The sequence below is a fragment of the Prionailurus bengalensis genome, chromosome B3 (genome assembly GCF_016509475.1).
Source record: "Prionailurus bengalensis isolate Pbe53 chromosome B3, Fcat_Pben_1.1_paternal_pri, whole genome shotgun sequence".
Lineage (NCBI taxonomy): Eukaryota > Metazoa > Chordata > Mammalia > Carnivora > Felidae > Prionailurus > Prionailurus bengalensis.
The window spans coordinates 22,106,283-22,131,231 of record NC_057355.1 but is presented as its reverse complement, the minus strand read 5'-3'; the positions used below and the strand labels follow the sequence as shown (position 1 = coordinate 22,131,231).

The window sequence follows — 24,949 nt, the reverse complement described above, 5'->3', positions numbered from 1 at the left end:
AATGCTTCTCGTACAGTTTTTTTTCTACAGTGAGATCCTTCATATTGTGATTTCTTGTCATTTCTTGTCCACAGGCAAAAACTGGGACCTGACAGCCGCTCTGAGTGACTATGAGCAGCTCCGACAGGTGCACACAGCCAACCTGCCACATGTGTTCAACGAGGGCAGGTGTCCCAAGCAGCCAGAACGAGAGCCACCGCAGCCCGGGCACAAGGTGGAACGGCCCTGCCTTCAGAGGCAGGACGACATTGCCCAAGGTACCTGGCAAGGAACTGAGCTCAGAAACAGCTTCTCCGGGGTTCCATGGCTTGCAGGGGGTAGTGGGGGGGTGGCAGTCAAAGAATGGCAAGGTCATCACCTCTCAGCTGCAGGTAAATCGGGCTCTCGGTTCATCAAGCTGAAATGTGCGTTGCTGCTTCCGGTTCCTGACTTCTCCCTCTGCCTCAGAAAAGCAGGAGAGGCAGTCCAGTCCCCTAGGAGCCCATGTGATTGAGGGCCAGCACTCCTCCTGGAACCTGAGTCTTTCCAAGCCAAGCACCTCTAGTCCCTTCAGTTATTCCCTAAGTAGCATAGCCTCCAGATCTGTTCATCATCAGTGTTCAGTGTCCCAAGGGCTCCCTTTTCTGTGTTCTTTTTCTTTTTTTATGTATTTTTAAAGTTTATTTATTATTTATTTTGGGAAAGAGAGAACACGTACACACACACACACACACACACACACACACACATGCGCGCGCATGGGGGAGGGGCAGAGAGAGAGAATCCCAAGCAGGCTCCATGCTATCAGTGCAGAGCCCGACTCAGGGATCAAACTCACAAACTGTGAAATTATGACCTGGGCCAAAATCAGACACTTAACCAACTGAACCACCCAAGGCGCCCCTTTCTGTTCTTTTTCTTAAGAATCAGATGTGTTTACTGTAATGGAAGAAACAGTGGAAAGATATAAAGAAAACTTCAGAGTTTTGTTCTCCACCCATCTCAAATCTCACTGACATAATAACCAATGATGGCATCCTGGTCTGTCCTTTTGCTACACTCATTCAGAATGCATCAGAGTCAAATGCACATAATGCTTCTCAAATCACTTGTTTCACTGAACAATCATGAGTATAGTCTCAATATATTGTTCTGTACAGTCATTTCTAAACCACTCCTGTATTAATGGTTATCCTGGTTTTTCTTGGGTGTTTTGTTTCCAATACTCCTAGCAATGCTAAAACAAACAACTTTATGCCCATGATCTTACATACTAGTGCTTTTATTTCTATGGGTCAGCATTCCCAAAGTGGATTTGCTGTGCCAACACCATGTGCAAAACTAGGTGTCTCCCTTCACTCTTGGCAGTCCTGGATGATTTTGTGATGGTTTTACATTGCTTTTCTACTGTGAAGGGTAAAAAACAGGTCTCCTGTTTTAACTTTCATCTTGTCATTTGTTTGTTAGCCAGTTGGATTTTCCCTTCTGCAACATCCCTGTTCACATACTTTGCCCATTTTTCTATTTGTTTTCAGTTTTCTTATCAATTTGTAACATTCTTTGTGATGAAGACAACAAACATATATTTTTATATACGTGTATGTCTTTCCCAGTGAATCATTTACTTTATGATTTTGTTTACAGAGTATTCTGCCAACAAAGTGTTTGTATTACTATGCATTCATGGCTGATAGGTGTCCTCTCTTGCTGTAGAAGATCTCCTGGAATACAAAGTTCCTATATTTGTTTGAAAAATTTATTGTTAGGGGGCGCCTGGATGACTCAGTGGGTTAAACATCTGACTTTGGCCCAGGTCATGATCTCACAGTTGGTGAGTTTGAGCCCCACTTCAGGTGAACTAGAGCCCAACTTGGGGTGAGCCCCGCTTCTCTCTCTCTCTCTCCCTCTCCTCTCTCTCTCTTTCTTTCTCTCTCTCTCTCTCTCTCTCTCTCTCTCTGACTCTCCTGGGATTCTCCCCACACTTGTGCCCTCACTCACTTGTGCCCTTTCTCTTTCTAATATAAATAAATAAATAAATAAATAAATAAATAAATAATAAAATAAAATTTTGTTCTTAGGTCTTTTGATTGATTCGAATTTTTTGTAAGTAGTAAGGAAGAATCTAGTCTTGCTTTCTTCTGGATCAAGATTGACTTACCCTGGCACATTTATTGAATAAAGCATCCTTTTTCCACTGAACTAAAATGCCAACTTTGCCATATATTAAATTCCCAAATATACTTGGATGTGTTTCTGGACTGTGTCTGTCAGTTCGTGTGGTCACTCATCCTGTTACCTTGACTCTGGTAGTTTTATATAGTATAACTTCTGTTAAGGCAACTTTTTTACTGCTATTCTTTTCCAAAATTTTTCACTATTTTTGGATATTTATTCTGCCATATAAACCTTAAACTTAGAATTCTGGTTGAATTGGGTTGAATTTTTATTTTAAGAATAATTGGCATATTGTAATATCATTTTCCCGTCCAAGAACATTCAATATGCCTCCCCATTTAGTTAGATTCTAAGATTTTAGGCACAGAGAAAAGCAACTTATTTTTACATATTTATGTTTTATGCAGTAATTTACATAAATTCTCTTATTAAAACTAATCATTTTTTCTAAGACAATATCTTGAGGTTTCTAAATATATATATGATCATAATATCTGAAATAATTTAAATTCTTAACATTCATATGAAATGTAATTACATTAAATGAATTTCATTTCTTATCCTATTGCATTAGCTCAGCCCTCCCAAACTGTTGTGAATGAATGTTGTCTTTGTTTCTGTTAGCCCAGCCTTATTATTCAAGCTACATTGGAACCCATATCTTGGATTATTCTTTTATGCTTACTCTGTTGTCTGGAAAAGCCAGAATTGAGTTAGAAATGTTAATGCACATTATCCGTTTTTTTCTCTTAGTTGCATTCTTTCCACTGTATTTTGAGGCCATCTTGTTAGATGTATATGCACTCGTAATTGTTAGGGCATCTTGTTCCAGTGTTCTTTTGTTACCGACATATAAAGTGTCTCTCTGCGCCCTAGAATGTTTTTTATCTTTATATCTGTTTTACTTGATATGAAATCTCTATCTTGCCTTTCTGTTGGCTCAGATTTGCCTGGAATATAATTTTTTCTGCTGTTATTTTGAATCATTCCTTATCATTTTATATTACATGTGATTCTTATAAATAATTTGTCATCAGATATTATTTTATTATCTGATCCATGAGTCTCTGTCATTTGAACAGTGAATTTAATCCATTTACTTTATTGTAATTATTATCATGCATGTAGTTCTTTATGTTGTATGTGTTATTTGCCAGGCTTTTTTGGTGTGTTTTTCTCCTTTTCTATATCCTTTGGCTAATTAAATTTTTTTACTGATTTGAAAGTTATACTTTTTTTTTTTTTATTTTTTTTTCAACGTTTTTATTTATTTTTGGGACAGAGAGAGACAGAGCATGAACGGGGGAGGGGCAGAGAGAGAGGGAGACACAGAATCGGAAACAGGCTCCAGGCTCCGAGCCATCAGCCCAGAGCCTGACGCGGGGCTCGAACTCACGGACCGCGAGATCGTGACCTGGCTGAAGTCGGACGCTCAACCGACTGCGCCACCCAGGCGCCCCTAGAATCAATGTGTATGTGCATGTGTATGTTTGTGTGTGATTATGTGCATTCATGGAGATGGTGATGGGGAAATGTTAGAATTAGGAGCATATTTCTCATTATATGAGCTTTAACATAATTTAATTTTAGTTCAAAAAGGATTTTTCTTTTTTTAAATTTTTTAATGTTTATTTTTGAGAGAGTCGGGGGGAGGGACAGAAAGAGAGGGAGACACCGAATCCAAAGCAGGCTCCAGGCTCTGAACTGCCAGCACAGAGCCCAACGCGGGGCTCAAACCCACAAGCCATAAGATCATGACCTGAGCCGAAGTCAGATGCCTAACCGAGTGAACCAACCAGGCACACACCCCTTTGGGGGCTTTTCTTTCAGACCTTTTCTTTCAGGCTTTTTCTTTCAGACTCCAAATATTGATTTATTTTTTTTTATTTTTTTTTAATGTTTATTTATTTCTGAGACAGAGAGAGACAGAGCATGAGTGAGGGAGGGGCAGAGAGAGAGGGAGACACAGAATCTGAAGCAGGCTCCAGGCTCTGAGCTGTCAGCACAGAGCCCAACACAGGGCTCGAACTCACAGACCATGAGATCATGACCTGAGCCGAAGTCGGTCGCTCAACCAACTGAGCCACCCAGGCACCCCAAGACTCCAAATATTTAATATTTGGAACTGCTAAATAGCATCATACTATACTACAAATTGCAATGTTTCTCAGATCCTAATAGCATGTCATTAACTAGCAAATAGGTACCGAGTGATAAACCATGAAGGAGTATGGATAACCCTGCCCGGCAGATTCCCACTATTGAGAGCAGCATTGTGAGTCTGCCCAGTGGACCGTGAGGTCATGTAGCACCTCAGGTATTAAAGAACAACTGATTTCCATCTCCATCAGATCCTAGTAGATGGGGCAGTTCCTTCTTTCCCAGATAAGACATGGTAGATTGTAGCAAGAGACAAGACATCAGCCTGGTTTGCAAGACCTGGAAACATGGCAGAAAGATTTGGAGTCTACTCTGTTCTTGCTCTTCAGAATGTGGACAGTGCAGGAAGCACTGGGGCCATCCCCCATGGTAGATAAGCCAGGCCCTATGTGCTCCATTTCTCTTCTTTCCCATGGCTGCTGTGGTTTAACTTCTCTTTGCCTTTCCTCAAAATAACTAGTCATCACGGTCTCAGAATCTAATTGAAGGTGTATCAAAATTACCCATTTTAAAATACTCTGTGGGACTCGCTATGCATTTTAATGCACAGATACTTGAGGCTTCTGAGAATTGACTTTAAATTTAAAACCAACCTACCCCAGGGTCAAAAGGCTCTTGTTTTTGGTTTGCTGTAGCAAAATTACTTTATGACATTTCTGTCCACTCCTCTTGCCCATGGGAAAGTAAGACGCTCCCATTCGGGATGTAGGCACAGGTGTGGGTTTTCTTTGAGCACAGGCAGGAAGAGACATGCTTCAGAGCAACATCAGCATGAGCGCAGAGCCTGATCAGTGAGCAGGCTAATCTGAAATGAAGTGGAAGTCCTCATGACCTGAGTGGATATACTTTATGAATTTGCCACAGGGTTTAGGCAATACTCATCCAAACAGCAGTTTGAATTTTGTTTTCCTGAGATGATTGAAAGAGGATTTCTGTCTTGCTAAAATAACTCTGTTATTACAGATATTGATTGTAAACAAGAAAACTTCTCCCTAACACCCTGTATTTAAGAATCCTTGTATCATGGTAAATGTTAGCTATTAAGGACAGGGCTTAAAAAAACAAGGATGGGGGGAGCCTGGGTGGCTCAGTCGGTTAAGCATCTGGCTCTTGATTTCAGCTCAGGTCATGATCTCATGGTCATGAGATCAAGCCCTGTGTCAGGCTCAGTGCTGAGCATGGAGCCTGCTTGAAATTCTCTTTCTCCCTCTCTCTCTCTCTCTCTCTCTCTCTCTCTGTCCCTCCCCACATGCTCTCGATCTCTTTCTCTGTAAAAACAAATAAATAAACATTAAAAAAACAACAACAAGAGGGGCATCTGGGTGGCTCAGTCAGGTGAGGGTCCGACTTCAGCTCAGGTTATGATCTAATGGCTCATGAGTTCAAGCCCCATGTCAGGCTCTGTGCTGACAGCTCAGAGCCTGGAGCCTGCTTCAAATTCTGTGTCTCCCTCTCTCTCTCCACCTCCCCCCACTCATGCTCTATCTCTCTTTCTCTCTCTCTCTCTCTCTCAAAAATAAACATTAAAAAATTTTAATTAAAAAAAAGCAAGAGTGAAGGAAAACAAAGACATCCACTTTTTTGCTGTGGCATTGAGATCACATGATTAACTTCTTAACAGAGTAACATCATGTCCATCAGAGGAATTCTACACGGTGCTTTTCACCCTTTTGTTGGAAAGCCCAGACAGAATAAGACTAAAGTAGCCCAGTACTTTTTGAGTGCTGTGATGAAGAAAAACCAGACAGAAGAGAAGTAGATGTGATGGCTTCATATCTGTATGTGGAGCATTGTCATGCGAGATGCATTTATCAGAGTAACTTTAGTAAAGTAACCTCTCTTACCATCCAAGCCGTGGTGGGGAAAGCCTGAACCAATTGCTTCTTGCTTGAAGTATGTAAATGGATGAAACAAAGAGCAGTCTGGCTCGTGTCCCTCAGAGCTAGCAGGGACAGCTCTGCTGACTGGAGTTAGATGTAACTTAAGACCCAAAAAGAAGCCTGGTGATCTTTAATGATGCTGATGCATACTTGTGTGGTAGACTCCCAGCTTGTCTCTTTCTGAATGGTCTTATGACTCAGAGTGAGTAAGTGCCATATGCCAGGTGGTGGTAATGTTAGCCCCAGCAGCAGGGAGGCCTGCGGGAAAAGAGTGACAGGTGTGTGGGTGAATGTGTGTGTGTGTGTGTGTGTGTGTAAGTGTGTGAGAAGATTTGTGCATGCACGTGCGTGGACACGCATGCTCACTGAGCCACACAGCCACCCCACTCATTTCCTGTGGTTGTCTTTCCCACCCCCCCTGCAGAAAAGCGACTTTCTCGGGGAATTTCCCACGCCAGCTCGGCTATCGTCTCCCTGGCCAGGTCCCACGTGGCCAGTGAGTGCAACAATGAGCAGTTCCCCCTGGAGATGCCCATCTACACATTCCAGTTGCCGGATCTGAGTGTGTACAGTGAAGACTTCAGGAGTTTCATCGAACGGGACTTGATCGAGCAGGCGACCATGGTGGCTTTGGAGCAGGCAGGTGAGCTGCTGGCCCCAGCAGGCCCGTGTTCCTTGGGCTCAGGGAGCAAGAGAGGCTGGCCTAACGTAGATCAGTGAGGAAGGGACTCGTGTTGTCTGAGTCCGGTGTTTCCAACTCAGACTCTGGAAGCTTGCAGCAAACCCCCTGCTCTGCAGATAAGGTCTGTTCCAACCCAGCCCTGACTGGCAGGGGCCATTGGCTGTTTGGTGCTGAGATCCCTTGAATTTTCCCTTTGTTCCCAGATCCAACCTGTCTAGGCCAGCCCCCTCTAAAGACACTCTCTGTGGCTTTGCCTGACTTTTCTCCTTTTTCCATACAACCCTCCTGTGGGTGTTGAACTTAAGGTAAGAAAGACCATGGACTTTGGGGAAAATAGGAGACCCTGTCACTTCCTATGTACATGAGCAAGTTATGTAACCTCCCTGAGCCTCAGTTTTCCTGTCTGCAAAGACGAGAAGACAGGTAGCCGCCTGGTGGAGTTAAGTATTAAATGGCATGAGCAGAGTGTGTCTGTCATCTCCTGCCCTCCCAGCCTTGCTGGCCTCCAGGGTTGAGGAAACACAAAACCTGACTTCAGTCTTCTCCTTTTTCTTTGCATTTCCTCTGACATCCCAATGAAGAAGAGATTTGGGGAGCAAGCCAAACTTGTCTCCTTTGGAGTTCCTAAAGATAACATAGTTCGTTCAAAACAAGTGTCTAAAGCAGATGTAGGTTCTTCCTGAGACAGAGCAAATATCCTATCTTACTCATAACCGCTTTCATTATAAATCTTTGCAAAATCACATGTTCAGGGGCTTCTCAGATATACACGCAGAAGACTCTGTGCCCCTGCCCTTCCCAGGCCCAGCATACATCTCCCATGGGCACTGCCTCCCCACCAGCATGGGTTGACAGTGCACTTGGAGTGTACCCTCAGCTGGTTGGACTGGGGAGCAAGGACTTCTGACTCTGATTCCATTGTCAGCCAGCTATTCCCGGCTGCTGCAGAGTGGAGCCTCCACTTCCAAAGGCCTGGCACATGGAGGTGCTCCTGTGCGGCACATGCTAGGGAAGCAAGATGGGGAGCCTTTGGCTGAGAGTAGTGGATAGAGGGTGTGTTCAAGCCCTCAGCCAGTAAGGGCTTCTCTGTCAGAGAATCACACTTAGCATGTCACCAAGACAAAACTGAAAATGCCCAGGCCTTTGGAGTGTTGCAGAAGACTGAAGAGAAGGATCTATAGTTGGTATGATCTTGACTTCGGCAGATGGACCAGTCATCCGCATTCCCTACCCATCCTGGTAGCTTCAGTAGGGAATGTTGATGCAAGAATGAGCAAGGTGTTAAGAACACCAGCAAAGGATAGTGTCATGCTTGGAAATGGCACTACAGGGGCACTGCCACTCTTGGGCCTGGCAAAGAGGCAAATGATGAAAGGAGCTAATGGAGAAAGCTACTTACAAGAAGGTGTGGCTTCGAGGAGAGAAGATGATGGAAAAATAAATACTCTGACCACCTTCTTTGGCACAGGCTTTGACCAGTGCCTCTCATCAGCAAAAGGGCAGAGAGCAGAGAGCCCATTACAGGGCTCCAGGCAGGTTGCCCTGAGGGTGCAGAGTAGGGGGAGGATAAAGCTGCAGGGCAAATGGGAAACACCCAGAAAGTTGACAGTTGGGTGTTTTCTATCAGGTCCAAGCTTCAGTGTATACTTGGCTTCATCCCATTTCATGTAGAGCAATCCAGGAAATGTCCTCATCCACTTGGTCCAAGAAGAACATAGACAAAGGAATGGGTAGTGGTTAGTGGGGACTTCTTTGTGTTGGGCAGCCTGATGGTCAGCCTCAGCCCCAGGACTCAGGGGTCCTCACCCAGGGCAGGCTTGGTTTTAGAACAGGGTCTGCACTTGCAGTAACAGTGTTGGATCCAGTGTTGGATCTGATGTTGTAACTACCAATGACTTGTTTCCTCAGCTGCTGCAAAGCTGTCAAAAGCAACCCACAGACTGACGCCCACAGCCCTGCTCTGTCTTACCTCAGGGTCATTGACTGATCCACAACCATAAAACAATTCGCCTGGGTTAGCAATAATCCTAAACCACTCACTATGGAGGCTGGCTATTTTAAAGCTGTTTCTGTGTGAATAATTAAGAAAAGATATTTTGAACAAAGGATTCACTATTCATACAGAAGGGGGAAGTTGGTGTAGCTTTAGAAAGAAAAGCGTTTCATGAGCTAATTTCTCTTGAATGCTGACATTAGGTCCTGTCAATGGCTAGTAGCACCGTTAATGGCAGCCACTTCCTTTGAAGGTAGAGTCCTGGTAAAGGGCACAGAGTCCCACTCTGGCACCACGATAGCGCCCTTCTTTGACCCTGCCATGCTTAGCAAAATCTTTTACTTCTATGGAATGTCTTTTCTGTTATTTTTTCCATACACTGTATGTTAATTTTTATCACCTACATCTTACTTCCCGGATTAGTATTTTTAAAGGGTACTGTTTTACTCCAACCATACAGTCTTAGAAAGCACCTATTAAGAACCCAAACTTACTGACTGAAGATCCTGAATTCACCAACATTGTTTCTGCCATCAAAAGTAGCAAGAGTGGGCAGCAGGGATCCCCACTCAGCACTGGGGAATCACCCCATCCATACTGCGGGAAGCCTTGGGGAGACTGGCCGGCCACCCCACACTTCAGGAGTGTGCTTCTAGAGCAGTGAAAGCCTGAATGCCAGGGCTCTGCCTGGTACATGGAAATGAGAAATCGGAAAATAATGTAGACATAAAGAATAAATGTGTTCATTTCCTCAGCATAGAACTGACCCCAGCCCAGGGCACCCGGGTGGCACAGTCAGTTGAGTGTCTGACTTCAGCTCAGGTCTGATTTCGCAGTTCATGAGTTCAAGCTCTGCATCGGGCTCCATGCTAACAGCTCAGAGCCTGGAGTCTGCTTTGGATTCTGTATCTCCCCCTCTTTCTGCCCCTCCCCTGCTCATGCACTGTCTCTCTCTCTCTCTCTCAAAATAAATAAATATTAAAAAAAATTAAAAAAAAAAAGGGGGTACCTGAGTGGCTCAGCCAGTTAAGTGTCTGACTTTGGCTCAGGCCATAATCTCACAGTTCATGGGTTCAAGCTCTGCATTGGGTTCTAAGCTGACAGCTCAGAGCCTGGAGCCTGCTTCAGATTCTGTTGTCTCCCTCGCTCTCTGCCCCTCCCCCACTCATGCTTTGTCTCTCTCTGTCTCTCAAAAATGAGTAAACGTTAAATTTCTTTTTAAAAGAACTGACCCCACCCCACTATCCATATAAATTCTCTGGACTTTTTTCCTCAGCTCTCGAGAAGCACTGTAGACTAGATCATCCCTCAGGCCCTTTCTGCACCCAGGTTATGGTCGGGACCCCAGCTGGTGTCAGGCAAGCCCTTCACAGTCCCCCACCACATCTAGGTGATGAGCATCGCCCACTGGGAGGTGGCCTTGTTCCCTCTCACCCATGCTGTGCCCTGTTGTTAACTATCAGGTGCCACCATTACTATCCATGGGGAAGACAGAGCTCTAATAAGAACAGTGATTTGAGAAAGCCACTCAGTATTGCCGGGTATAAAGTGTAAATTCCCCCTTCTAGTAATTTAGTGCTCAGGATAGCTGTGAGTAAGCTATTGATATACATGTGTACACATATACTATATACATGGAGATTAATATAGGTGCCTGAAAATCCACTTGTTAGAGGCATAATTCTAGCTGTCTTGGGAAGGAAACATCAACTTTGTCACAGGGTCTCAGGGTGGGGGGCTTTCCCTGCCTTTGGGACTCTACAGGAACCCAGGGCTCATGTTGTCCAGAAAATCAGCAACAAAATGATCTTCACTCAGTTAGTTTTCACCTGGTCCATCACAGAGGCTAGGCTTTACCTTCAGTGCCTGGCAAGGCATGGTTAAGTCCATCTATTTGAGGGGCCTCTCTGTTGAGTGGGATGCCAGTCTTCACCTCCCACAGAACCCACAGTGCCATTCTCCTGAGCCTTAAAACCTGGAGGGTAAACCTATTCCCACCCTGTGACAGTCTTTGGGGCATCAGAAGGACCAGGTCTTCAGTACATACAAGTGCTGACCCCCTGAGAGATGAAGGACAATGCCTTTCATTCTTTAGTGATTACCTGCCATGGAAAACGCAAGACACCATTAATTTCTCAATCAGATTATCTACTTCATTTATGTGTAAGAAGACTCAGAGACCATAGGTCTCTAGATCTGAGGAGTAACCACTCATGCCTTGTCCAAAAGCCCACCACAGTGTGGGCAAGATGGTATGTGGTGCTTCTGTGATCTTGTGAACCCAAAGGGCATATTTGTGTAATATAGTCGTTACTGCGTACTTGAGAAATTGAAATACAGATGCCAAAAAATATTTAGGGACACCTTTGAGTTGTGGAGTTGAGTCTTGTCTCCATGGGAAGGTAGTCATGTTGAAGCAAATCTGCCAGAGAAGTGGTAAGGTGTGTGGATGATTTTGAAGGTATCCAGTGTCAGCCCAACCTGGGCTGTCCCACGTCAGCTGGGAGAACTTGGCCAAGTTACCTGACCCTCTGGAGCCTCACTTTTTTCCATTTGTAGTCAGAGATGTGTGACAGCTGCCAAACCAAGACAAGGTCACCCAACACAACACTGTGCTCCCATGAAACAGCCTGTTCATTCCAGGTGCTGGGGTGAAATTCCTGTACTCATAGAGATTAAATTCTAGTGGGAAAGAAAACCAATCAAAGGTAGAACATAAATGGGAAGTGAGGTGGTGAGCTGTGGAGAAAGTGAGAAGCAAGGTAGGGGATATAAGGTGAAGAGAGGGAGACCGAGGCAGGTCTCTTGAGGGCAGCAGGGGAGGGAGAGATGGAGACATGGGGCTCTGGCATTCCCGGCAGAGGGGGCTTGGCTTCAAAGGCTTGCACATGTAAGGAAGGCCAGGCATAAGGGCAGATGGAATGAGGGCTGGAGGAGTTGGAAAGGAAGGCAGAAGAATGGTAGCCAGGGGCCCCTGGAGCCATTATGAGCCTTTGGGCATAACCATAGGTAGGATGTGCAGTCCCAGGAGGGTTTTGAGTAGTGAGTGACATTTTTAGGAACACATTTGATGTGTTCTGGTGCTCTGTTGAGAATGGACTCTAAGGGGGATGAGAAGGAGGAGGAGCTGGGAGGAGGTGGCTACTTTACCCAGGGGAGGACAGGTGGCCAGTGCTGTGGGGGTAGCAGTGGAAGTAACAAGAAGAAGATAGATATTGATGGGTCACCTGGGTGGCTCAGTCAGTTGAGTGCCCAACTTTGGCTCAGGTCATGATCTCACAGTTCGTGGGTTCAAGCCCCGGGTCCAGATCTGTGCTGACAGCTCAGAGTGTGGAGCATGCTTTGGATTCTCTGTCTCCCTGTCTCTCTGCCCCTCCCCTGCTCATGCTCTGCCTCTCTGTCTCTCATCTCAAAAATAAATAAACATTTAAAAAATATTTAAAAAGCTAGAAGCTAGATATTGAAGCAAGATCTGTTTTGAAGGTGGACCCACAGGACTTGTTGATGGACTGGATGGGGGGCATAGCAGAAAGAGCTGAGTCAAGCATGACCCCAGGAATATTGCCCTTCCTTAGCATGGTGGTGCCATGGGGGGATGCAGACACCCTGGGGGAGGGGCAGGCTTGGGGGGGGGCGATGGAGGGGCCAGGAGGGGCAGGCAAAGTCAGAGATTCTAGTGAGACTTTGCTGACATTGTGTGACATTGCTGTCTAGTTGAACATGAGAGTCTGGAGGTCAGGAGAGGCCTGGGTTAAGGATATAGATATAGGAGTTTGAAATGGGAGAAGTGGGAGAAGAAATCCCTGGGGAGGAGATGAGCTTTAATAGCAACCTCCCACTGCACCCCTGACACAACTTTGCTCTGTGTTGAGTACCAGGTGGATAAGGAGGTCTGGAGCTGGGCAGAAATGCCAGGAAGACAGACCTAGAGCAAAACATTGCAGTCCCGCAGGAGGGACTCACAGAAGTACAGGCAAGGCACAGTGATGCCCAGAGAAGGGGGATCAGTCAGTGACCCTGGGTGGGTGGAGTCACTCTGTAAGTGACATTAAAAAGAATCATAGGGTCACGTTTAGGGCAAGATGTGCTAATCTTGCTCCTAGAGAATTAACAAGTTTTGTTTTCTTTCCTCTCAGTGTCTTAGTGGGTGATGAGCAAAATGACATCTTTTTTTAAACTGTGTGGTAACCATCTGTTACAAAGCTCAAGTTAATTGGTGCCATTATCATGTATGAATCAGGAACGATGCTTGGAAAAGGCAGAATGAGTGACTAATAGTTCTTCCCCCGTAATACGCCAGCCTCCCTTGATGGAGTTCACCCATGATTTTCTCCTTTGCAGGAGCTCAAGTTTTTGTTTTTTTTGTTTTCTTTTTCTTTATTCACAGTGCCAGTTCCCACGTTTGTTTGTCTGTCTTCAGTTCTTAAGTGAAGTTATTGTGTGAGGAGACTGAATGACCTTTCTGTCAAAGCTAGAAATAGGAGCTTTGTACCCTGTTCCCAATCACACTGTTTGTGTGAAGAATGCCTTCATCTTGGGCATCCCATCCTGGGTCTGACTGGAGATGAGCCATTTTTGGTTCTGCAGAGGCTGGAAAACACTGGCATTTATCATAGCTGGGTCACCTTCCCAGGGTGGTCACATCTGATTAACAGCCTTAAGAACGCTTTCACCTGGAAGCCAACTGAAATCAAACCACCAAGCCTTGGCTTCCATCCCCCCAGGCACATACTTAAGTTTTGTCATGATTCAGTTACCTTCCAAGTGGGACTAAATATGTGGGCTTGACTGAGATTTAGAAAATGATAATGTTCCCTGTAAGAAATTTGAATGAAGGTAGCACGAAAGAGGAGGGTGCCCCATTTCAGATGGTATTAACTCTCAGACCTAGAAAGATTACTTCTAGGTATACAAGATTCCTTCTAGATGAGAAAGAATTTTTAGATACGTAGGATTCCTTCCAGATGCAAGATGACTGCCAGCTGTGTGGTGAATTTACACCTCTGTGGTTCCTCTTCTGGGTTCAGAGTCCTGGAACAGCCCATGACAAGGTGGAAAGCAGCCCCCCCAACCTCCCGGAAGAGCAATCTCCTTAGGGTCTGACATGAGCCAGATTCTGTCCCTTGGAGCACGACTTCACAGTGTGCACCACTTGAGGTAGATGAGCAGTTAATGTGCTGAATTTCTATTTGTTTTAAGCTTTTGAGGATAATGAGATATCTAACACATGTGCTGCTTTCCAGGGTATCCTCTCCCTACCCTAAGAGCACAACATTGGTGACCAATCCTATTACATATTTTCTAGAAAGTGAACGTGGCAGCATACAGGAAGAGAGGGAGGTAGGATTAAGGCAAAAGTATTATCTAAATTGTATAAAATCAGCACCTTTTCAGGTAGCTTCAGGTGCTTTCCCTGTTTTATGCAAAGCGTCAGGTTGCTGAGAATGTTGGAAAGGTTTTTTTCTTTTCAAGTTTATTTCTTTATTTTGAGAGAGACAGAGACAGCACAGGTAGGGGAGGGGCAGAGAGAGGGAGAGACAGAGAATCCCCAGGCAGGCTCTGCAACATCAGCATGGAGCCCAATGTGGGGCTCGAACCCACGAAACTGTGAGATCCTGACCTGAGCCAAAACCAAGAGTCAGACACTAGTCTGACTGGAGCCACCCAGGCGCCCCTGGAAAGCTTTTCATAAGTGGGGGGATATGGCACTATTTACATTGGATTCATGAAGTAAACAGAAAAAAAAAAAGATCTGGAGGATGAGAATGGAATCCTACCAAAGGGGCTTCCAAAACACCGAATCTGGTCTCCCACCTCTGGGCAGAGCACCTCACCTGGCCTGGAGTGACAGGCTCAGTGTTGTGCATGTAAAGCAATGTCACCATCTCCCTCAGATCAGAAGGTCATGCTTTCTCTGGGCCATTCTGCTCCTTCTCCTACCAGTGCAGGGGAGGCCTGGGGCCACTGGGACCACATTTCCAAGATCAGTTCAGTGCCTATTCAATCCCCTTGTGTCTTAGCCCCCACAGAGGAGATATGGCCCTGCCTTCTGGGCTCACAGGCCAGAGGGGAGAGACATTGCGAGAGACAACCCTAATGACATGGGTAGTGTGTGATGATATGTATGAGGCGACCTGAGGACAATAATTAAGCCTGCCTGGGGAAGGGGTGGTGAGGCAGTCCCTCTGCCAGGGGCCAATGTCTCTAGGACCAAGAGGCAGTGACCTGAAGTTGGCAGAACTATAACAGGAAAAGTATGAACAGCAAGCTTCCTGGTGCAGGTTCCCAAGAGGCTGCTTGTCTTGAGGAAGGAGAGAAGGTTTAGAAGTGGACACAAGAAGGGCGCCTGGGTGGCCCAGTTGATGAAGCATCCAACTCTTGATTTGACTCAGGTCATGATCTTGTGGTTTGTGAGTTTTTTCTGAGTTCAAGCACCATGTTGAGCTCTGTGCTGACAGCTTAGAGCCTGGAGCTTGATTCAGATTCTGTGTCTTCCTCTCTCTCTCTGCCCCTTCCCCCCTCATGCTGTCTCAGTATCTCTCTCTCTCTCTCTCTCTCTCTCTCTCTCTCTCTCTAAAATGAGGAAACATTTAAAAAAAATTTTAAACTCTCCCAGGGTAGGAAGGTGAGACAAATGGACAGAATTCCGATTTGCATGTCTTCTGGCTAAAGGATGCTGTTTCCATTTTCTGTTGCTAGGTAGCAAATTACCACACAGTTAACAGCTACAAATTTATTGTCCCGCAGTTTCTGTGGATCAGCAGTATGGATGTGTTAGCTGGGCCCTCTGCCCAGGGCCCCTCAAGCCTGAAATCCACTTGTCGGGGACTGCCTTCAGCTGGAAGCCCAGCTAGGGAGAGATCTACTTCTGAACACCTCAGGTTATTGTCAGAATTCAGTTCTTCACAGCTAAGTAACTGAGATTCCAGTGTGCTTAATAGCTCTTGGTGGGGGATTCTCTCAGCATCTGAAGACCACTCTAGAGACCTAGGTGCTTGGCACATGGCCCTCTACACAACATGTCAGTTTACTTCTTCAAGACCACCCAGGGGATCTCTTTCTTCTCTCTTCTCCCTTCTCCCTCTTCTCCTTTCTTCACTCATCCCTTCTCCTCCTTTCTTCTCTCTCATCTCTCTGACTTTCTGCCTCTCTGACCATCAAATCCCTTTTTAAAACCCTCACCTGATTAGGTCAGGCCCACCCAGGATAATCTCCCTTGGATGTCAATTGAGAAGTCAACTGATTACATATACAAAACCCCTCACATGGCCAGGAAATGTAATCTAGTCATGGGGGTGGCATCCCACCCACACTCAAGGAGAGAGGATTCCCCCAGGAGGTGGGTATCTTGAGGCCACCTAAGAAGTCTGCCTACCACAGATGCGATGTTTTTATTTGAAGTTTGACAATCCTGCTATGCTTAAAGATGCAGACTGGGAGATTAAATCATGTAGAATGTATTGTGGTCAAAGGGATTTTCTCAACCTCCTCATGTGCCTTTATTAGCCATTTCACTTGGATAAGTAGTATGTTTGGGTTGAATCCCACTCTTGATGGTTTCAGATTTCAAACAGCATGTTTTTGAGAACTCTGAGGAAAGCAGACCCTCTTATTGGGCTCTCTTGAAAGATGTGGTATCTGAAGTGGGGTGGAGTAGGCACTATGACACTGTGATTTTGATAATAATAGCCACGATGTATTTTCATAGCATCAACAGTGTGCTTTGTGCAGTATTTGGCATTATTGACCTCCACATCTGCCATCAGCTGCCTGTTGGATATCCATCCACTTTACAGGTAAGGAAGGGAAGACTCAGAGAAGCACCTCCATTCACCTGTTGTGACCCAGCCTGTAAAATGGCAGAGCCATCAGAAACTGGCTCTAGGTGCCTCCCACCCTGCTCTTTCCATCACACCTCCTCAGCTCTACTCAGAACTTTGCAAACTGTCACCTTTTCCCTCAAGCTGTTTTCTGCTGAGTTTTTCATTCCAAATAATAATTGCATGATTTCTTAATTTTCTTAAAAGGGCAAATCACCAATACCAGAGAAAATCTCCAAGGGGTTGCTCTTTGAGAGGCCAAATATGAAGTAAGCAGCAAAGTTCATTCAGTCATAGAAGAACATATTGCTGATGGCATTGAGCAGAAGCATTGGACAAGGAGACAAAGTGAGGGGGCCCCACAAATTACAACAGCCCCCAATCTTTGCATTGACATGTGGTGACTGATCCCAGAGTTTCATAATGTGTAGTAATAAATGAAACTCATGTGATATATCTAGTGGACGGACCTCATACAATCAAAAAAAAATTCATTATCACTATTGTTTTGTCACTGTTCTCATTTTTATTTGTGTGAGGAAAAATAAAGCACCAAAACGGATTCGATTTGGCAATCCAAATATGGGAAATAAAAAGAAAGTGAAGGAGGGTATCTAAGGAATGGTTAGAAAACAGAATTGTCAGATGATTTAAAAAGTGGTAAAATAAAATTGATGGTGGCTAGATCTATGAGAAGCCAGTCTATCAACAATTCAGTGTAGAAATAGGAAAAATGTTGTGTTGAAATATACTTTAGTTACAGTATATGTTAGTGGTTTTATGACTTAGTCTTATTTTTATTGACTTTATAGTCTTATTTTTATTGAAACTGCCTTTTCGACATTTCAGAAACACTCCTCTGCAGTGTATGGGGAAATTAATGTGGAATGTAAATATTTGCAAAGTGGGATTCTTATCCAGCAAGCACGAGCTCTCAGGAATCTTACCCCCTGGGTCTTTTCTTTTGCCTTCAAAATGCCCTCTCAGGTGCCAGCGTCTTCCAACTGTCTCTCTCTTTTGATGTAGTCTCCAGAGCTAGGCCCAATACCCTTTTTTTTTATAAGCTCTTCATTGAAACATAACACACATACAGGAAAGTATGAAAACAGTTCAGTGCATAACAACACATTCTATAACAAGCACTCCTATCTAGAAATTCAGATCAAGAAAGCAGACTTCTGGGGCACCTGGGTGGCTCAGTCAGTTAAGCATCTGACTTTGGCCCAGGTCATGATCTCATGGTTCATGGGCATAAGCCCCACATTGGGCTCTGTGTGGACAGCTCAGAACCTGGAGCCTGCTTCAGATCCTGCCCCTCCCCCCACTCGTGTTTTCTCTCTGTCTCTCTCTCTCTCTCTCTCTTTTTCTCAAAAATAAATAAACATTTTAAAACTTAAAAAAAAAAAAGAAAGCAGACTTCTAACAGCATAGATTTATTTGGCCTCTTTGTGAACTTTATATAAATGGAATCATAAATGGGTTAAATCTGGATTCTTTCACTTACTATTAAGCTTGTAAGATTCAGTCATATTGTTAAGTGTAATTATAATTTATTCTTACCACTCTTGATTTGCAATGTATGCATCTATTCCAAATTATTTATCTGTTATATTGTTGATGGACATCTGGTGTCTTAGACCAGCCTGCCATAACAAAAAACAAAAAACAAAACAAAACAAAAAAAAAAAGAAACAGAGACTAGGCAGCTTAAACTACAGAAATTTATTTTCTCACAATTCTAGAGGCTGGAAGTCTCAGATCTAGGTACCATCCAATGCAGTTTTCTCAGTGAGAACTCTCTCTGGCTTGTAGACAGCCACCTTCTGGCTGTGCCCTCATGTGGCCTTTCCTCAGTACATAGGTGCAGAGACAAACAGAACGAGCTCCCTGGTGTCCCTTATAAGGACATTAATCCTTTCAGATCAGGGCCACAACCTTATGACCTCATTTAACCTTAATTACTTCCTCAGAGGCCCCATTTCCAAATACAGCCACACTAGGGGTTAGGGCTTCAACATATGAATTGCAGGGTTGGGGCAGTGGGTAATTCAGTCCATAACATTTGGGTTGTCTCCAGTATTTTATTATAAATAGTGCTGCTGTGAACATTCTTATACATGTTTTTGGTAAACATGTGTATACACTTCTGCAGAAACATACCTAGGGGTGGTATTGCTGAGTCATAGGATTTTACACATGTTTAGCTTTATAATATTTTTCAGCAGATGTACCAGTTTGCTCCTCTACTGTCTAGAGTTCTGGTTGCTCCATATTATTTGTCTTTTCATTTTAGTTATTGGTGTTAACGCTCACTAGTTTTGAATGTATTAGGATCTGTGATGCCTCCTTTTTCATTTCCCATGTTGATATTTAGTAATTCCCTTTTATTTTCATTAATAATGTTGCTAGGGACTTAAAAATTACACTTATCTATTCAAAGAATCTATTTTGGCCTCTGTTGGATTTTTTACTGTACATTTATTTCTTGTTTCATTAATCTCTGCTCTTTATTTTTTTCTTTCATCTTCTTCCTTTGGGTTAAATATGCTACTCTTTCTCCTGGCTTCAGGAGATGTAAGCTTATGCCATTATATCTTCTTTGGCAGTACGCTATAATGCAACACATCTCTCTGCAGTGTCTCTCTGCAGTGCTTTAGCTGAATATTACAATTTTTGATGTGTTATTTGCTTTATCATTCAATTTAAAACATTTTCTAATTTCTCTTGCAATTTTTGTTCTTTGATCCCTAGGTTGTTTGGAAGTATATTGTTTAATGACTAAGAAAATGTGGGATATTTTAGTGGTTTTTTTCTAGCTTCCTCTATAGTCAAAGAATATACAATGAATGATTTCAGACATTTTAATTGAGACTTGCTTTATGACCCAGCATATGATGAAGTTTGGGAAATACTCCCTGTGTGCTTAAAAAAATTTTGAATTCTGTCCTTCTCAGGTATAGTGTTTTATATGTGTTAATTATATCAACTTTGTTGATTTTGTTGTTCAGATCTTCTCTATCTTTAACTGAACTTTTATCCATGTGTTCTACCAGCTACTGAAAGAGGTATATTAAAGGCTCCCCTGTGATTGTGGGTTTCTCTATTTCACCTTTGATTCTATCAACTTTTGTTTTATATACATTGAAGCTACAGATTTAGACTTGTTATACCATCCTGGTATGATATGATTTTAGTTTTGTTTTTATGTGCAGGCCTGATGGCAGTTAACTCTCTGTTTTTATTGATCTGAAAGTGCCATTATTTCCCATTCATATCTGAGGGATATTTCTAGGCTTTGCCAGTCACATAAGTCTCTATCACATTTTCATTCTCTCCTCTCTCCCTCACACACACCCCTCTCTCCTTTCACCCTCCCTCCCTTCCTTTCTCTCTCTCTCTCTCTCTCTCTCTCTCTCTGTCTCTCTCTCTCTCTCTCACACACACACACACACACACACACCTTTTAAATATACAAAAGACATTCTTAGTTTTCAGGCCATATAAAAATAGACCACTGGCCATGTTTCACCCACAGACCAAAGTTTACTGACTCCTGATCTATATTATTATCCTCTACTTTGAATTTATTTACTATGTTCCTTTCCTAACTTCTTGAGATGAATATTCAAGTCATTAATTCTTTTTTCAACTTTTTTTTTTATTTATTTTTGGGACAGAGAGAGACAGAGCATGAACGGGGGAGGGGCAGAGAGAGAGGGAGACACAGAATCGGAAGCAGGCTCCAGGCTCCGAGCCATCAGCCCAGAGCTTGACGCGGGGCTCGAACTCACGGACCGCGAGATCGTGACCTGGCTGAAGTCGGACGCTTAACCGACTGCGCCACCCAGGAGCCCCTCAAGTCATTAATTCTTAATCTTTCTTCTTTTCTCTCATAAGTATTTAAGGTCATTAATTTTCCTCAATTACTATTTTAGCCACATTCTACAAGTTTTGAAATATAGCATTTGTGTTATTGTACAATTCAAAAGTATTCTTATTTTTATTTTTATTTATTCTTTGACCTATGAATTATTTGAAGTATTTTTTGACTTCTCAATATGTGGAAAGGACATTAAATATTTCTGGTTGCTTTTGTACTATTGATTTCTGCCTTAATTGTTGTATAGTCAGAGAACATGATCTGTTTGACTTGAAATTTATTGAGACCTTTTGCTTTAACGACCAGAATATGATCTTTCTGTCTTCTTAATGTCACATGTCTTCTTGAAAAGAACATAGTCTTCTATTGTGGACTGTGTTATTTTATATATGTACATTTGGTCGTTTATTATGTTGTTAAAATCTATGTATTTATTTTTTACTGGGACTCTTAATTATTGATGCATGAGAATTCCCCATTATGATTGTGGATTTGTTTATATCTCCTTTTATTTTAATGGATTTTTAAATAGATTTGTGTCATTAAATACAGCAACTAAAGTTATGTCTTCCTCATGAACTGAGGTGCTGAACATTTTAAAGAGAGCTTATTTAACTCTAGTAATGCTTTCTTTCCTCTCAGTTTATTTTATTTGATAATTAATTCAGTTATCCTAGCTTTCTTTAGGTTAAAATTGGTCTGAAGCACCATTTGCCATACTTTTACATTTAGTACGTTTGTATTCTCATGTTTTAGATATGTCTTTTTTTTAATTATTTCATTCTTTTCCTCTTTCTATTATTGAGAGGTTACCCTAATTCATATAACATGTATATGAATCACATCCCAGATTCATCATCTCAACCTATACCCAGACAATACCGAGACCTTAGACTAGTCTAATTTTATTTGCACCCTCCCTCTTCTTGATTTATAAGTTATTGTCATTTATTTTAATTTTATGCTTTATCCTCATCAGACATTATTATTGTTGTTTTATACAGTCAGTGTTTATTTAGACTTATCCATATATTTACCATTTTTGTTTCTTTTTACTTCTTACGTATTAGCTCTTCCATTTGAAGTTCATCCTTTAGAATTTCCTTGGGAATCTTGCTGATTTTACTCTCTTCATTTTTATTAGTCTTAAAATGCCTTTGTTTTACCTCCATTTCTGAAAAACATTTTTTCTAGACAGAGTACCCTAGGTTGCCAGTTATTTTCATTCACCACATTGAAGATATTGCATTGGCTTATTTTCCTTTTTTTCTTTTTTTTTTTTTTTTGAGACATTGGCTGTCAGTCTGCTACTTTGAAGATGATTTTTTTCTATTCTACTTTAAGATATTTTCTCTGTCTTATATTCTGTGGTTTCACTAGGGTATATCAAGGAGTAAACTAATTTTATTTTTCTTGCTTGGAATGTCTTACATTTATTAAATCTTTGAATTTATTTCTATATATTTTTTCTGAAAAATTCCTCCATTGAGATCTCCTGAGTATTGCCTCTGAATTTCAGTTAGACAATGTTAGAGTTTTCCAGTCTGTTCTTCATGTCTACTAGCCTGTCTTTCATATTCTTTCTTTCCCTCTTAATTGCATTCTAAATAATTTCTTCTGACTTAGATTCATATCTTTTTTCTTTGACATTGTCTAATTCAATGTAAAACTGTGTTTTATTTCTATTATCCTCTTCCATTTTTTTTAAATTTTTTTAATGTTTATTTCTGAGAGAGAGAGAGAGAGAGAGACAAAGCACAAGTGGAGGAGGGGCAGAGAGAGAGGGAGACACAGAATCTGAAGCAGACTCCAAGCTCTGAGCTGTCAGCACAGAGCCCAATGCAGGGCTCAAATTCACAAACCATGAGATCATGACCTGAGCCAAAGTCAGATGCTTCACCAACTTCACCCAGGTGCCCCAATCCTCTTCCATTTTTAAGTCCTATTTTTATTTTCCAAATCTGTTTCTTATGCTTTGGTCTTAATTGTTTCCTTCTTTTATGTCTTTTAAACATTTTAAGCATATTTGTTTATAGTCTGTAGCTGACCATTTTTATCTTCAAGTTCATAGGTAGCTATGACTTGGGGTCTATAACTCTTATTCATGATGTCTACTTTCCTGTTGGGTTTTGGGGTTGTGAGCAGGATATTATCCATGGGAGTCTGATGGCCTGACTTGAGGGTGTTCTCAACCATGTTGAGTGATATATTTGTTTCTTTGTTTATGCCAGACTCCCAAAGGAAATTACCATCCTATAACCAATCTTTATGTTAATTTCTTTGCTTAGACATTTCAAGCCACAAATCAGTTTTAGCTCAAGTCAGAGCCAAGTCAATAGTTACAACATGTCTGGAAAGAGTTGTTTTGTTTTGTTTTGTTTTGTTTTTCTGCTAAGCCCAGTCTATAAGAGACATATTTCCCTCTCAGCTTCCTTTGCCAGGAGGAAAATAATTTCTGATCTTTACACTTAGGGGATAGTTCTTGAGGTTCCTAACTTCACGTGGTGTGAGGGGGATCCCTGGTCCCAATTCCCCACATCACAGAATCTCAAAGCCTTTTTGCAGATTCTTGTGAAGTAATTAAACAGGCAAAATATCTTCACCCACAGGAGATGCAGAGTTGGTGCATATTCTAATTTCATTCCATATTTGTATTTTGGTCATTGGGGATTGACCACACTTTATTTCAGGCTTGGATATACATTTCAAAGGAGTGTTGACAAGGAGGATTATTTCCTCTGACTCCTTTTTCTCTTTAAATCTGTCCCTCCCACTCGTTTCAGGAAGAGGGGCTTCTGTCTTCTAATGACTGAGGACAAAACATTCAGCTCCTGCTTTCTTGGCTGTTCTTTACACATGCACACAAGATCATATTTCAAATTGGATTCTCTAAGTATGACAAAGAAATTAAGAATAATTAAATAGAGAATAACAAGTAAAAATCAATATGAGGTTTTAGGGATATGAGAAATAGTAAAGTGTTCTTAAACAGTCATTTTGTTTGGTCTTTCAGACATGATAACCTGTAAGGCCACCTTGGCTCCTCCTCTTTTCTTATATTCCTAATGTGATTCCTTTCCCCTCAGACTTATTAAACTTTTTTCTTTAAAGCGTCTTTCTACCAATACTACAAATTAAACAGTGAATGTAGGCAAAAAGTTTAACTTGATTCAAGGGTGAAATTTGCATTTCTGGGGACCTCTAGTAGGGTTTCTCAAGCTCTCTGTACTGACAGACCATTTTTTAAGCTTTCAATTTATTCTGAACCAATACTTTTATAAATTCAATGAAAGTATAGCAGCAAGGCCCATTGCTGTACAAACTTCTAAACAGCGCCTCTAATTTCTGGTCCTTGCCTCATCGTGCCTCAGAAGACCTCACGGAGCAGCCCTGGGCAGTCTGAGTGCAAAGAGTCTCCCTTAGACTTCTCCTCCATAAATGCAAAAGCAACTCTTTGCTTACCCTCAAAAGGACCTTGGTATGTGAAGGTACTGTTTAATCCAAAAGGGTGTGGTTCATTTATTCACTCATTAGATTATGCATAAATACATTCCTTACTTTAACCCAGGTTTTTGGACCTGTTTTGAGAAAAACACATATATGGTACTTTCTATATGCCAAACCCTGTTTTAAGTGCCTCCCAAATAGTAAATAACATATTGTTCATAAAAATTCTACTCTTTTTCAGAAGAGGAGACTGAGACATTAGTCAAAATAACTTCTCCAGGTCACCCTTCTAAAAAATAGTGAAACTGAGATTTGAACTCAGAAAATCTAGTTCCGGGTCCCTGTGCTTAACCACTCCGCTGGCTACCTCTCTGAGCCCTTGACTATCTCATACTCTGGCCTCAGATCTACAGGAGTAGGATTTCCAAAGCCTGCTTTTTGGGTGAATAATTCATTATGTCCCCATTGTCAACATGAAACAATTGGTCATTATCGCACAGAGCTCTGAATTGAAAAGTATGAGTGGTCTTCTGTTTCCTTTGTGGAAAGACTGATGATTGATTAGCATGTCTGCCTTGAAAAGGATGATGATTTATTAATGCTGTCCTCATGGGTGCAAAAGGGGATCGACCTGAGACACATCAGAGAAATCACCTGTAAGCTTCAGGGCTGTGTGTCTCTGAAAGATACAAAAATTATAACCAAACTGTAAAAATTCCAACTCATCTATTGAAGAGAAAAATTTAGTAAAACTAGTCACTGCACCAGTTAGATTCCCCCCGAGTGTGTTTAACTGAATTCAACCACTTTTTTAAAACTAAATCAAGACAAATGAGTTAATTTATATAGATATTGTCTTTGGCACCAGAATAGAGTTTCTCCATTTACAAGTGTAAAACCAAAACAAACTCACATGGCATTCTTTTTGTTTTA

The 24,949-nt window shown here is 42.2% G+C and overlaps 1 protein-coding gene across 1 annotated transcript in view; it reads left to right on the top strand.

Moving 5' to 3' along the window:
* OTUD7A (OTU deubiquitinase 7A) overlaps window positions 1-24,949 on the top strand; it is a 372,333-nt gene that overhangs the window by 282,037 nt on the left and 65,347 nt on the right. Inside the window, exons 5-6 of the mRNA XM_043554863.1 lie at window positions 75-257; window positions 6,619-6,837. Coding sequence (XP_043410798.1) covers window positions 75-257; window positions 6,619-6,837 — 402 coding nt within the window. The remainder of the gene's footprint in view (window positions 1-74; window positions 258-6,618; window positions 6,838-24,949) is intronic.